This window comes from Rhinolophus sinicus, linkage group LG07, assembly GCF_036562045.2.
Source record: "Rhinolophus sinicus isolate RSC01 linkage group LG07, ASM3656204v1, whole genome shotgun sequence".
NCBI lineage: Eukaryota > Metazoa > Chordata > Mammalia > Chiroptera > Rhinolophidae > Rhinolophus > Rhinolophus sinicus.
The window spans coordinates 86,153,752-86,169,536 of NC_133757.1; the positions used below are offsets into that span (position 1 = coordinate 86,153,752).

Below are 15,785 nucleotides of genomic sequence, written 5' to 3' on the forward strand. Positions count from 1 at the left end.
GTCTTTCTCTCAGATCTCTGGTGGGGGAGAGACACTGTAAGCCCAGCAAGGGGAGTCCTCCAAGTGTGTGTACAGGAGTGGACGGGAAGAGAGAGAACACAGTCACCACTATTGCTGCCTACAGGCATCTAGCTCGTGGCTACACCCACAAGGACAACAGTCCCAAAAAAGCTGATTCAGCTCTAGTTTTCTATGGGATTGTAGCTTTCTTTTTGACCATAGTTTACAGGAGTTAGATGGGGCCCTGGCCAAGGCTTCCTCCCCAGATTGTCACCCATCCCTTTGAAAGTCAACCGGAACCTGAGAGAGATGGAGGGTCAAGGCCTCACTGGGTTCCTAGTCCGAAGTTTCTTCTGGGTCCACATGGTCCTTCAAAGTTCACCAGAGCGAGTGGTGCACACTGAGTTTGGGGACCAAGGCCTAAACATAACAGTGTTCACCTGCCTGATCTTTTTGGTATTTCTCTTGAGAAATGCTACGGAGTGTACAGTCAGTGGAAGACAGGACTCAGGTGTTGTTATGCCCCCTGATCAGATAACATGGTGACCATTCTCCACAAAGAAGAGTGTCAGATTTGTGCGAGACATATGCATAAATATTTTCATTAACCCTCCTAAAGACCTAAGAAAGTAGGTGTTACTGTTTTCCCTTTGAAATGAGGAAACTGGGAGTTTGAGAGAGTTTCAGAGACCTATCCAGGTGTGTCAGGTATGGTCAGTGCTCCTACCGTGTTTCCCCGAAAATAAGACCTACCCCCAAAATAAGCCCCAGTTAAGATCGTCAGCCAGACGGAAGCATTTCATACATTATGACGATGTTCCAGAAGAAGATGACATGACTGTATTTGAGTAAGTGTAGATTGTTGTACATGAAAAAATAAGACATCCCCTGCAAATACGCCCTAATGTGTCTTTTGGAGCAAAAATTAATGTAAGACCTGGTCTTATTTTCAGGGAAATAGGTATAAGACCCTGTCTTATTTTCGGAGAAACATGGTATATGATGAGCAGCCAATGGAATTGGACTTGGAAGCTCGGTTATTTAATTAGAGACAGGATACTGGGGTTCCTGTGTCAATTAATGTAGAGGTTCCAGACACCATGACTCTAACATTCTCATTTATCCTTATAACTTTCTAGTGACTATGAGACCATTTGGAAAACTATGAAACCATTTGGAAAACTCAAATTTCAGATAACTTGTCTCATGTCACAGCAACAAATTGTGCCTGTATTCACACGGCAAAGATCTAGACCTTTTTTTCCTCTTTTAACCAAAGGGGTGGAACCTTCTTCCTCTGCTCCCCAGCACCATATCTCTAAAAAGGGCAAGACCTATACTAAGGAATTTGAACAGGGGTCAGAAACATTCCAAGGAGAGAAAACCCTCCCTTTTAAATACAAATATTTGCTACCGTACAATGCTAGATTTCCCAAATGTCTCCACTTGAGGAATCTCTACAACGGAATCCAAGAACTTCTTCACTCCAACTTCATAAGATTAGGCAGTCATCAGGACCACACTCTGCTTTATGGAACAAAAGGCAAATTGCATGATTTCATTGATTGATACATATCAGGCAGGATGAGAGGCTTCCAGTTGTCAATCACTAATATGTGTGTGTGTATATATATATTTGTTTGTTTTACAAAACCAGTATCATTTACAATCTCTACATTAATTAAAATATTATACAAAGATGGCAATATACTCACTTATTTTATACATCCTGTTTGGGGTCTCAGGTTTCCTTTGCCAAACCTTGTCTTTGGAAAATTTCTTTCAAGCCAGCTGTGGGCCTCCCTGAATGGGATGCAAAGATGCCCATCCTGACGTTGATATTAGAGGCTTGGGATGGCATCCAGTAGTTTGCAATTTATATGAACATGTTAGATATTTGATTCTCAAATACCCAAGTCACTAAGGGGAAGGAGAGTGAAAATGACTTCATTATTAAAATTATAAGCATTTTCCTGAATCTGAAGAACTAACTCATCAATGTGGCTTAAAAAAAAAAGAAAGAAAAGAAAGAAAAAGGCTGTAGCCTTTCGAAATAAAGGGTGGGAAGACATACATGATCCACTTAAGTAGATGATTTCTCAAATATATATGGCTTGAAACGATAAAGTAACAAAAAGAATGGCCTCAAAACAAGCATTTTAGGAGGTTTTAGAAGTTGCAATATCCTAGAGATGATTGGGAAAAAAGTCAAAAATCACTACATAACAGCACTTACATATTTTGACAGAGGAAGGTATTCTACAGTAGTATTTTTCAGTGGGGTCCTAGATCCAAAAAGGTTGCCCAGGCTTATTGATTCAAAATCTTGGGGGTCCAAGCCATCTGCATTTTTAAGAAGCATCTGGTGATTCTTAACGCACACAGTGGAGCATTTTTCTCTAAGAAGCAATGATTGCAAATGTTTCAAAGTACTGGAACATTAAAAAAAAAAGATTCTTATGCATAATCCCAGGACTTAAAACAGTGGAGCTATTCTAATTGACTCCAATCCAACCCACCACATGCAGGGAGTTTAAGAAACACACCATGAAGGGATTAGAAAGTACAAATTAGTAGTCGCATAGTAGTCACGGGAATATGAAATACAGTATGGGGAATATAATCGATAATGTTGTATAGATTATGTAGGGTGCCAGCTGGGCACTGGCCTTAACAGAGGGATCACATCATAGATTCTGTAGATGCCTGACCACTGCTGTACACCTGAAGCTGATGTAAAATAATATATATTATATATATATTAATATATATAATATATATTATATCTTATATTAATATAAATATTTATAATATATATATTAATATATAATATATATATATTCACGGGTTATAAAGTACAGCATAGGGAATAGAGTCAATGGTATTGTAACAGCTACATATGATGTCAGAGGGGTAGTAGGTTGGGGTGGTTATCACTTTATAAGTGGGGTAAATGTCTAGTTATTACGTTGTTTTGTACATCTGTGAATGAATGAAGAAATAGAACCTATTGCAGCAAATGACTTATTATCAGAAAACCAGTCAGCTCAGATGCGAAAGGGATGGATAGAGAGATGGGGGCAGAGAAAGAACCAAATAATTTGCAGGTTTTATTGCTTGTAGGCAAAGATGACTGTATGACCCCATGGTACAAATTTAAATGAACAGGACCTGTAATGAAAGGAGGCCAGAAGGTACTCTGGGTGTGATGTGTCATGAAGCAGCTATTAATAAGAAAAAGTTCAGGAATTATTCCATGTCATTAATATACAGGTAATAATACACTAAACACACAATAAACTTTAAAATACATTGCCATTTTTAATTTAAAAAATAAATAACAGCAAATCTGAACAAAACTTTTCTACTTCAATGCATATCTTCCTAACTGCCCATGTTGGAAACCCAAACAGTTCACAAAATCATGGTAATAGAGCTTTTGACAAAGTTTGGATGAACAACTCCCCAAATATGACTAATAGATGAATTTGGGCAGCATATACTGGAGACCAGCTATGGCTGGATTATAAGAATCAGCCTGAAATCATCCACCTGAAGGGAAAACTATCTTTTTCCTTTGCAGATTAGAACTGATGGTTCCACCCTCAACCTACCCAAAGAGGAACTTACCTTTTCCAAACTTAATTTTAAAAAATCCCACTTGGTCATGGTGCATTAACCTAAAATCCTATAGAAACTTAAGTTTCCTTCTGAGTCTTTCATTCAGCCTGGCTCCATGACTTTCAGAATCCTTTCAGCCGTAGCTTTCATTCATATTCATATATATATATATATATATATATTTACATAAGGAAATTGAGGTCCAGGGACTAACTACAAATTCACTTGCCAAAAGGTACACCATATTGTTTTGTGTTGATGGCAGGGCTTTCCTCCCCTTTTCATTATATCTGAGAAGTAAGAGGAAGGAAGCAACAAATTTGAAGGGCTTCTAAATACCTTTTACAAAATGACAGTATGAACACGAGGGAACCTTCTGAGGTGCTGGAAGTCATCTATGTCTGGATCTGAGAAGGGATGACATGAGTGTACACCAATGTAAAATTTCATCCATCTGTACATCTAAGATTTATACACTTGTATGAAAGTTACATCTCAATTTTACAGTAAGAAATTACCCATGCTCTGGGGGGTGACTAGAAGGGAAGACTCTTGCAGCTCGAAAGAGTTAACCAAGGTAGATTGTTATCTCAAATCCTGCTTTAGCTCTTGTTTTGTCTTAGGGGTTTGCAGTTTTTAAGGGTCCCCCCAGTAGGAGAAAATGACTGACATTCTGGAGTTAAGGTGTGAAGGTGGAGGGGGAGGCTAGCCATGGCCCAGTACCTTATTTATTTAGGATTTCACTCTCCCCTACTCCCACTCACTTTCCCATCGCGCAGTACACCACAGTCTGCATACTGGCTGTTCCCACTGACCACACTGAGCTGCCACATTCCGAAGGTCTAGTACAGCATCGGGCATTTAGTAAGAGCCTAATATATGTTGAATGAAACAACTCTTGGAAAAAAAAAACAATCTCAAAGCAAGGTGAGTCACCAGGACAGAGAAAGAAGGGATTTAAAAATGTGTCCCAAACCAATATTCACAAAGGTTGTAACAATTTGGGGGCTAATTTCAGCGTCTTCAATACTCTAGAGCTCTTCTCAAGGAACATAAAGGCCAGTTCTTTCTCTTTTCATTCCCTGCCTCACAGCTCTCCTTTTAATCATGAGGCATTTCTTTGCAGTCTCCCTCTGTGACTTCAGGACACACAATACCCGTGACATTTTGTCAAATATGGCTCTTTCCTACCCAATGGTTTCTCAAGAAGATGAACCTTCCAACGTTCCCTGTAATCTAGTATCCACAACGTTACCTGCAGTCCTGTGTTCAGGAAGGACAGACCTGGTATTTCCATTAATGTGGAGAGGAAATCATATGAAAAAGTGTATTTAAAAAGAGAAGGTACCAGACATGGGTGTGTCAGGCTTCCCCAGCCTCTGATCAAAGACCAGACTGCAGAACTAGCTTCCACTGCTCTGAAGGGACATATCTGAGGTTTGGTTTCTTTCATGACCCAGCTTAAAGCTTTCTACTTTAATGGCAGCCCGATAAGTGGGTGAAGCATCGGCATCTCCTCCAGCCAGTCTGCGGAGCAACTTCTCACAAGTGGCCCCAGGTTCTGTGTAAGCCCTGCACAGCCTTTCTGTTCCTTCTCTTTGTTCTCTTCCTTCATTCTCTTGAGTTGTCTCCACTTAAAATCCTCTTCAGTTCTTATTAACACTGTGTCTCTAGTCATAAATAATTATGTAAAAGGCTCTAAAAGATGTCATCTTTTGGAGAGGGACTGTATGTACACAACTAAATGACATGCACATTTAAATTATCTTAAAAAAAGAAGGAAGAGCAATAATGCTCCTAACAGTTCAGATGTTACTCTGGTCGAGCAGAGAAAAGAAAGGACTATTTGGTGAATACCGACTACTTTACATATATGATCTCACTTGAAGCGCCCAACAACCTGGGTGGTAGGGATGATGGCCATTTTGAAAGGTAAAGAAACGAAAGCTCAGAAAATTTCGAATCATTTGCAAGAGTTTACAAAGTTAATAGATGACATAGCTGGGATGATCTGAAACCAAATGGGCTTCCTCCCAAAGCCCAGGAGGTTCTTTCCATGATACCACATTGCACGTTCTCCTGGTTGGGGTGAAGACTAAACTTTTCCTCACCACTTTTAAATATGCATACTCATTTCTTGAGGAACATAGGACCCACCTCAGAGGTTTTACTTCCCTGACCCTGTGATGAATTAATATGTCTCTCCTAAAAGAGGGGTGGTCAGACAGGCACACACACAGAAAGGCAGGCAAGCAAACCCAAATTCCCAGAGGTGAAATCTCTCTCTCTCTCTCTCTCTCTCTCTCTCTCTCTCTGCCTCGGAGGAAAGGGAATGGGCCATGCTGTGGAAGAGGCTCTGGTGAGCCCCTGACATGTTGACCAGGGGGATCCCCGTCAAAAAGGTGTCTACTTGCCATAACCCCCTAAGTAATATAAAAATATCTGGGCCATTTCCAGTTTTCCAACTAAGGGTAGGAATCAAAGAGTTTGTCAGGGTTATTTTTTAGATCTAAGCGTTATCTGGGAACAGCAAGCTGGGTTTATTAGTAAGAACCTGCAGTAGGATTTTCTGTGTTAACCTCAATTTCCTTATCTACAAAACGAGGAGGTCGTTTGTATGACTTTTAAGGCCCTTCCGTCTCAAAACGTCTGTAACCTGGTGTGGCTGTTTACGTGTGTGTAGGTTATGTTTGATCAGCTCAGTCACCGCCATTTTTTCTTCTGAAAGGAGTACTGATATTAGTACCATAAACACGTAATCAAATTAAATCCCAAATCAAGAGGAATAAATAATCAAAGGGAAATATTGCACTGTATTCTCCAGGGTAAAATCAGGATGTAGACAGGGGCTGCTGCACCATCCAAATGGGGTCTGGAAGAGAAGCTGTTGAACTCGGGCTTCTAAGTCCCTTATATCCAGTGATTTGAGCTCAGAGGAGGTAACAGGACAAGACACTGTGTGTGCAAAACAGAGAGCCTCAAAGGAGTCCACAGTAGGAAGGACTGACTGCTGTGTAGTGAGGGCCGTTAGTCGGAGTGTAGGGACTCCCAGAAGGGGCAGGGACAGCTTCCCCATGCCACAAGTGGGTGCAAGTGGGGGGATGCAGGAGCTCAGGGGTCATTGGAGTCCATGGTTTTCAATAATGACAGCCATTCATCCTTGAAAGTAGCCAATCTTCATTAGAAAGATGTTCTTTTCCTCAAAGGAGACACAGTAGACATTAGAAAGTTATGATTATTTCTGCTACCAAAGTACTTGACATCGGTCTCTCCCAATGTGTTATACAGGACAGCATGTGTCCACATGAGGAAACTATGCCTCAAGCACAGCTTTTCAGAAGCAAAGCAAGACATCGGTCTAAAGAGTGGGTTCCTGGGGTTGCTCCACAACCACCACCACAGAAGACTTATCCAGGCTTTCGAAGGCCTGGGGAGCTCTGCGCTGGAGGCGGCAATTTAATAACGGCAAAGGAGCTCTCTCCTTTGGTAAATGCACAGGACATAGCCAATTCTGATGTTCTATGTGGACTGAAGATGTCGCATGGCCTCAGGCGTCGATCAAATAGAAGCTTTCGAAAGGACAAAAGCAGTTTCGAGTGGGTGACCCTCATCCCAGAGGGTCAGGAAAGCAGTCAGCAGTGGGGCCTGCTGCAATGAGGACACTGCCTCCTGGAGGCCAGTTCTCAGGCATCCGCTAGGTGTCCACGGTGCTTTGAGGTTCAGAGGGAGAACAAAATTCTTATTGGGATCCAGGCTCAGAAGAAAGGACGCCAGATTTCCGAACTTTGGGAGGTGGTGGGGGTGGGACTTTGGCTTCTCTTCGCACAGGTAGTGGGGGAGCGATCTGAGGGAGAGACACATGAAAGGAGAAATGAGTCTTATCTTTCTTCCCTATTCTGCCTTCTCCTCCTCATTTCCGACATCCTGCTTTAGCTTCTAACTGATCTGAGTTTGTCCAGCCTTTGCCAGGTGAAAAGGGAAACGAGACGGATGTATCCTCTCTTGTGCGCCTTGAGTTAATCTGATGTACACCAACACTGCTCAATCCCCAACACTTGGGTCCTTGGCGCACATAAAGTAGGCATTCAGTAAATTGTTTGTTGAATGAGTGAAGGAAACCCCTCAGAGGCCATTCCAGTATAGTCGTCACTCACTCAGAAGAAGTAAACACTTCAAATGTAAACCAGAACTCGCTTCTTATTTCACCCACGTGTTCCCAGGGTGAGGCACAGAGAAAAGCTCGACCTTCAACCTGATGAAAAGGCCTACTTGCAGATTGTTCCTTCCCATTAAAAAACTGCCCTTTTATGGTTTTATGGTTTGTAGGAATAAACCAAGAATCACTTAGAGTGACAAATCTACAGAAAAAGCTGCCTACTAAAAAGCTTGGAAAATCCAAAGCTTCATTCCCATGAGTGGTGTTCTCTGGCCCCAGGGTGTCCGCCGTGGTTCCCCTACCTCTGCGGAGTTCCTCTGGCTGCTTTTGGGGGGAGGGGGCGGTGGCAGAGTAGCACTCATCAGCCCATCTGTCTGCAAAGATGGGGAACCTAGAAATGATACAAAGTGGATGAATCCAGAGAGAAGAATGCATCAAAGCATCTCAAGGAACTTCTGCTTGCCATGGTAACACCTGAACCAACCTGGGCAATCAAATTGCTGAGCTCAGACTCTACGGTTTCTGTGGACAGAATGAGAAAGCCCTTCTTATCCCTTGCGACAAATGTAGCACCCTTCACTCACCAGAAGGCTTCACAAGAATTTCTGAAGTAAAAATTCCATTTCTGTTCAGGGTTTTTACCATGAAGCTGAAGGTGAGAACATTTTCTAGGACTTAGGGTATTTATTCTCTGATGTATCCCAAATGCTTAGGAAAAAATGTCGGTCATAGAGTAGATGGACAATAAATATTGGTTAAATTTAACTGAATCGTCTTAGTATTATCATTTAAAGGGTGCAATACCCACTTCCTCTAGGAAAACTTGCCTGATTGTCTCTAACACTTGGTTGACTATTGTCTCCCATTGGGAAGGATGATTTCGTCCTCCAGTATTCTTTTGTACCAAGGGTACCTTGTGATGCATCTTCCCCAAGCCTGACTGTAAGTAGTTTACAGAGTGGGTCTACTTCTTGTCCTTATTTTAGACTCCTCGCTATATAAGGTACAGGGCTATCTGCTCAATAGTTCATAAGGTACTTGCATTCTATCTGGTCCTCATACAGATCTACCTCATTTATCCTGTCATAATTGGAAACGGGGGAGGGAGGGCCTTTGGATCAGTATGAAGAAAAGTTTAATGAGTCTTGGCAAACCTGAGGAGTCCTTGCCAAACTCTAGTCTTAACTGTATGATACTCACTACCACTGAATTGAACTTAACATACTCCATTCCTTAGAAGGGATTTATATACAGTAAAACTTACTTAGGGTCCTGGTAGCTTTAGGCGTGAGTGGAGGTGGGCTCAAGGGTGTTGATGGAGGAGGTGAAGAACCCTGAAACGGTGTCAGCTGATTGTCGATCTGGAGACTCTTTGGCCTTTGTCCTTTTCTGGTTGGGCTCTAGTATGGGGGTGGGGGAAACACAGAAAAACGTTCTTATGGTGAGGAAGGCTGAGCTCATCAATGCTCCGAACAAACTTGTCTGCTGAGCAGAAACTTGTCAAAGGGCATAATTCCAGGAGCCATTTTTAAGCTTACCATATTATCATGTGGTGGGCACCCTTGCAAAGATACTAAAAGGCAATCCCTGAACCATAGATTATTTTCTGGAGGGCTGCGGACTTGATTTTGACCACAGCTGGATTGTGTCATTTAGCTTGGAAATGAGTCACCCTGATTCTCAGGGAAAGCTGGTCTTGCCACACTTAACAACTTGATGTGGCTATGGAACAAAAAAGTACCTTTCTTTTTTTTTTAAAGTTAAAAGGAGAGAAATGACAATGTTTGGAGTGACTCATGGAACATGGTGGTGAGAACCACAACTCCAAGTGTCAACCCACATTGTTTACATTGTGGGTACAAGATCTTGTGCCATTATTGATTTAGAGACTCAGGTTCTCTGTACGTGCTTTTCTTAGTACAGTCTGAGATCCGACACTACCACAGGCTGCTGGTCCTGAGAAAGCCACGGGCAGGCTTCTATCTAGTGACTCAGAGCTGGGAAGTGAATGGTGGTATGCCTGGCTACAGGGAATGCACTGGAAAACCTCTGGTGATTTTGTTATTTCTCTCTCTCTCTCTCTCTCTCTCTCTCTCTCTTTCTTTCTTTACCATCAGATCCGGTTCTGGTGCTTTCTCTGCAATGACCTGGGACTTGCTCAGGTTCCATTCTTTTCTCTTGAACTTGCTGATCCGGTTCTCACTGTCCTCTTTGAGGGACAGATCTTCAACCCTGGCACCTGACGAGGCCCTGCGCTCCAGAAGTGGCTCCAGGATTGACCTATCAGTCAAGAACACAGACAAATGACAAAACACTGACAGTCAAACTTGACTCCATAAAGACCAGGGGAGATGACTCTTCAACCTAATCTTGACCTCACTTCCCTCTCAGGTTCTAAATCTGAATGTCTAGCTGCCAACTGAACATCTCATGCATGTACAGAAATAAGACCATTCCAAGTATGGGAAAAAATATTAGTGAATATCTTATCCTAGGAAGAGAGGGTCTTATTAAACATACATGCAAAGACAGAACTCATACAGTAAAAGATGAATAGGCCCCTTTATGCCGGGGATAACAAATAGCACATGCTTTGGAGCCAGACAGCCATGTTCAAATCCTACCTAAACGTACTTGTTGGGTGACTTTGGGCAGATAACCTTGTCATACCTCAGTTTCCTTATCTGTAAAATGGGGATAATAATAGTACCAGCCTTGTACGGTTACAACAAAATATAATATGCCTATATAATACGCCTATCATATAACAGTACTCCTTGAATGTTTCTTAATTACAAAAGATTTTCAAGCACAGTAGTAAAAGTTGACTCAAGAATCATGATTAGATGCTCTGTATAGAGAGGAAGGGTTTAATGCAAAACAGGAGAATCTCAAAATTTCTCCCCATAAATTATTTATTACTCACAAAGGGAAGAATAGAAACTATGCAGAAAAGAAGATGGACAAAACCTTAACCACATGATCAGTTAATCTCACCAATAAGAGACAAATGGACATAATGTGCTTCTGAATATGATACTGCAAAAGAACACAACATCACACAAAAAATGTATAACCTGAATCCTAAGCATGAAGAAACTTCAGACAAACCCAAATGAAGGGAAATTCCATAAAATAATTATATTTCCATATTATAGAAATTCCATAAAAATAAAAAATGTCAATATTATGAAAGACAAGGAAAGGCTAAGAAAACTATTTCAGAATAAAGAACAAAGAAACATGGCTAAATACAATATGTGATTTTGATTGGATCGTGTACCAAAAATTGCTATACAAGACATTATTGGGACAACTGACAAAACTGGAATATGGGTTGTAGCTTAAAGTATTGTGTCAATGTTAAATTTCCTGAATTTATAGGCTATACTGTAGTAGGTGGTGATATAAGACAATCTGCCTGTTCTTATAGCATGATATATGCTACCTACTCTCAAGTGGTACAGTGAGGTAAGGAGTTGGGGGAGAGACAGAGAGAGAGAGAAAGGAAACAAATATGACAAAATTAAAAAAAAAAAAAAAAAAGGTTTTAAAAAATATGTATCTTTATGATGGACTTTGCTTACAGCTTCTAAATGGGTATTTAATAAGCCCTGGTTTGATTAAAAATTGGTAGGTTTTGCTCCATACAAATAAAACGTTTGGCGGGATGGATAGGCAGAGCACAGACAGAGGAGACCTTTAGGAGAGTGAAATTATTCTACAATGAATACATATCATCATAGATTTATCAAAATTCAGAATGTGCAACACTTAGGAGTGACCCTAATGTAAACTACGGACTCTGGGTGATAATGATGTGTCAACGTGGGCTCACTAGTTATAACAAATGCCCCACTGTGCTCAGGATGATGATATGTGGGGCAGGGGTACATGGGAAATCTCTGTACTTTGATTAATTTTGCTGTGAACCTAAAACTGCTGTAAAAAATAAAGCCTATAAAAATGCCCAAAATCGTGGGTATGAACAAGACAATATGAAAACACCTATCAGCTCTTAGTATTTAAAAATTTAAAGCTTCTGTTCAGCAGAAAGCTTCATGAATAAACTAAAACTATTTGCTGTACATATTTTAGATGGCAAATATCTTTACTATATGAGAACTTTACAAATCAAAAAGAAAAATATGAGTACCTCCATTTTTTTAAACTTGTCAGAGGATATAAACAGATGTTTCATGAAAAAAGAAGTCCAAACAATTTTTAAAAATTTAGTGTCACTAGTTATTAAATACAGAAATCTTTAAGTGAGATATTTGGAGGGGATAACTGGGCAAAGACATTTTTACATTATAGAAAATTTCAAACATACAAAAAAGTGGAGAGAATATAATAAACTCCTATACAAACATTACTTGGCATCAACAATGATCAACTCATGGCCAACCTTGTTTCTTATATATAGCAGTCACATTCTCACCACCCAGTGGATCAGTTAGAAGCGATTCCTAGATGTCCTATCATCTCATCTATAAATATTTCAGTGCATATCTCTATAAGACAATAACTCATCTTCATAACATAACTACAGTTCCATCATCATTCCTAAAAAATGAGTAATTCTTTAATTTCATCAAACATCCAATCAATGTTCACATTTCCTGATTGTCTCATAATTTTTTTCTTGTAAGTGGCTTGTTTGAATCAGGATCCAAACAAGATTCACTCAGTGTATTCGGTTGACACGCTTCTGAAGTCATTTTAAGCCTTTTAATGCTCTAAATCCCCTTTGCTACAAAATATTCTTGCCTTCTTCTGTGAAGATATAGGATGAAAATATTCTAAGGAAGTCAGTTTAAGGAACCACTGGAGTCACAGTGGGAAATGCTTCTAGACGACAGCTTCTTTTTCTTATTTCCAATTATTCTCTCCTTTTCTGAATCACCTTTTCTCACATTTTAAAAAGAGATTGTATGTCTGAATTTTCAATATTTTGGCTTTTTCCAATTGTTAGTATATTTAATGGGAAGCCACTCACTATAATTTATCTTAAATCTGTACTAACTTAAAAAATACATCATAGAACTAAATTCTAAAAAAAGGCCCTAATTATCCTTAACACCAACCAAGCCAAATCAAACAAGAAAATAAATCACCTCAATGAGTAATTGGTCACAGAAATAAACAACAACAAAAAAACCACTCAAGACTCTACTGGACCAATTCTTACTTTACTTGAGAGACTGAGAATGAAGAGCAATAACTGTGTCACAAGATCGACACTCAAAGATGTTTCACTAGGGCTTAATAATGAACGATACTAAACCATTACATAACTATAGTGTGATCCCACAGTGTCTGTGATACTTGTTTTCTTATAATGACAACTTCAATGACTTTCCTGAAATAGTAAAGATTAAGAAAAAAATTTGGTTTGGAGCCCCTGCTTTGCCGGTGCTGTAAGCAGGTACTCATTTGGCCTGATGCGTAATTCCTCACGGCTCCCCTTAACACAATGCACTGTTTCATAAAGTAATTCTCTTTGTGTTTTAGCCTCCCATTGGCCAGACAGGATGGATACATTCTACTTCCTGCCGACAATGAATTGACCCTTTGTAGAGGGCATGCCCTATCATCATCATGAAAGTTTTAATGAATATTGTGACAAAACACTGGTAATAGGAGGGTCAGGATCATCGGGTGTGAATGAGGTTGAGCTTCTTTAAAGAAACATCCTGATTAAATGTTAGAAAATATTATCAAAGACTTCTTCTTACTTACTGGGGAAATCTGGGCAAGAGCAGTAACCTCCCTTGCCTGGGGTTATGACATAAAGAGACCCCATTCACCTGCTGTCTGTTTACTGCTTTACTGTATCAGCAATTACGGTGTCTAACTTTCAACAGCTACTTCAAAACTTTTCTTTTTTGACTGGGACAGAGTTTATTTAAGAAAGTAGTTACTGAACAGAACAGAAATTCTAGGCTTTCCATAAAGGTATCTCTGTATGACATGAAAAAAACATAGAAGAGAAAAAAATAAACAAACAAATCAGGTATTGTTTCATATTTAAGAATTGAAAAGATTTAAAAATGGTACAGATATTTAATATGGGTGAATATGTGATGAAAATTATATAACAACTCATATATTTCATATGGCATTGCATGTTGGCATTTGATACATCATGAATTGCAAAAAATCTCATCTTCTCACTAAGTAATATATATTTCTGGAAATGCATCTTACACTTGCTCTTCACCAAAAGGCTAAGAAGTAATCTGAGAATGCATCCTAAATAATCAAAGCTATATGTCCATGTACACATATGTTTACTACAATTCTTAATAATAAAAATGCATTTAAATTGTTAGTAAAATTTAATTGCATTTTTATTATTAAGAATTGTAGTAAACATATGTGTACATGACAATTGTCACCCCAATAAATTAAAAAAAAAAGTAAAAAAAAAGCATTTAAATTGATACAAGCTAAATGTTTGTATTAAATTTAAAATAAACTTTTATGATTATTTGTTTAGAAATAACAATATAGCTTAAATAAATAGGGAGTACAGTCAATGGTATTGTAATAGCTATGTACAGTATCAGATGGATAGTAGACTTGTTGGGGTTATCACTTTGTGAGGGGTGTGAATGTCTAATCATTGTTCTTTTGTACACCTGAAACTAACAAAAAATAAAAATAAATAAATCAGAATGTGATCAAGTGAGTGATAGGATGTGATAGGATTATGGATGATTTTTCTTTGCATTTTTCATAACTAATCATTATGTGAATGACATTCCTCATGAGACAGACAATGAGAATAACCCATGAACTCTGAATTATTTCTCTTATGAGGATGATGTATCTACACTGACCAAGTCTCACTTTGGTGACCAAAGGCAAACATTACTAAGGAGTTACCCTACCCGTCATGACAATTACAGATCAAACCCTTACCCATCAGATCCTGGTCTGGAAGGGGCATTATCAGATGAGTTAGAAGAGGAAGAAACCACAGATGTCACCGAGGTGATGGACAATCTCCGCAGCGTAGATGACATGATGTAGGGTAACACAATGGACCCCGTGCGGCTTTGCTTCCTCTCGGTCAAGTTGGATGGCTAGAGAACACAAGACCGCTCATGGTTAGCTGGCCTGGGATTCAGCCCATAAGAACGGGTGCAGACCCCCTGTTCATTTGTGGCTCATGCCCATTTGCATTGGCTGGCACTCCATTCTGATTGGTTGGTGCCTGTGCTGCCTCAATTACTGCAAATACTTATATTCTTAGCAATAGACACAACTTAGGTTAAACCTACCTTGCTTCTAAGACTAAAGAAAAATTCACCACAATTTGCTGCCAGCCACATGAGGGAGGAAAAAACCAAGATATTCATTACACACCAATAAAATAGCAAAGCTCTATTGCTTCTTCAGCTTAGCTTCTTTCAGGCATTTAAAAAATGGAACACTGGCTGAATAGAAAAGTTTCAGCTTGAAGCTATAGACATGACACTCAACCTGGTGAATCTTAGGAAGTAAAGTAACATTGATCTACTTTCATGAGCAGTATCTCCAACAGAATTGATTATCCCGATATGCCACCATATCAAATTTACATGCTAATGTTGACCTAGGTCTAATAAAAAGTAAACTCATGAGGTGAAAGTCTGCCATTTAGGAACTTGTGTAAAAGACAAATGTTCCTATAAGAAAACTCGTAACTGGCTGTAGGTTAAGAGGTAAATTCCTAGGAATGCATGACTGAACACTTGGATGACTGAAAGAGTTGATTAAAAAGATACTCTGGGGAAAAATGTAGTGGAGATGGAGGTATGTGAATAGGGGAGAGGAGGAAATGAAAAGAAATTCAGAGCATTGATATGAGGAAAGAGAATTTGAAATTCCTGGGTTCCAAGAATAAAGAGAGCAGGGTGAACCCATTTTAAAAAGAGCAGATAAATAAATCTGAAACCAAGCATCCAACGAACTGTTGCAGAGAAAAGGTTAGCACATGCACCCCTCTACCCAACTTCTT

At 39.5% G+C, this 15,785-nt stretch overlaps 1 protein-coding gene across 2 annotated transcripts in view; it reads right to left on the bottom strand.

The window, feature by feature from the left end:
* Positions 1–6,414: 6,414 nt before the first annotated feature.
* DOCK5 (dedicator of cytokinesis 5) overlaps positions 6,415–15,785 on the bottom strand; it is a 187,581-nt gene continuing 178,210 nt past the window's right edge. The window contains exons 48-52 of one of the 2 annotated variants that reach the window (XM_019714857.2): positions 14,705–14,868; positions 9,889–10,057; positions 9,042–9,177; positions 8,080–8,168; positions 6,415–7,465 (exon numbers count right to left, since the gene is read on the bottom strand). In XM_019714857.2, coding sequence (XP_019570416.2) covers positions 7,361–7,465; positions 8,080–8,168; positions 9,042–9,177; positions 9,889–10,057; positions 14,705–14,868 — 663 coding nt within the window. In that variant the 3' untranslated portion in view covers positions 6,415–7,360. The remainder of the gene's footprint in view (positions 7,466–8,079; positions 8,169–9,041; positions 9,178–9,888; positions 10,058–14,704; positions 14,869–15,785) is intronic. The other variant, XM_074338224.1, reaches the window with a different exon arrangement.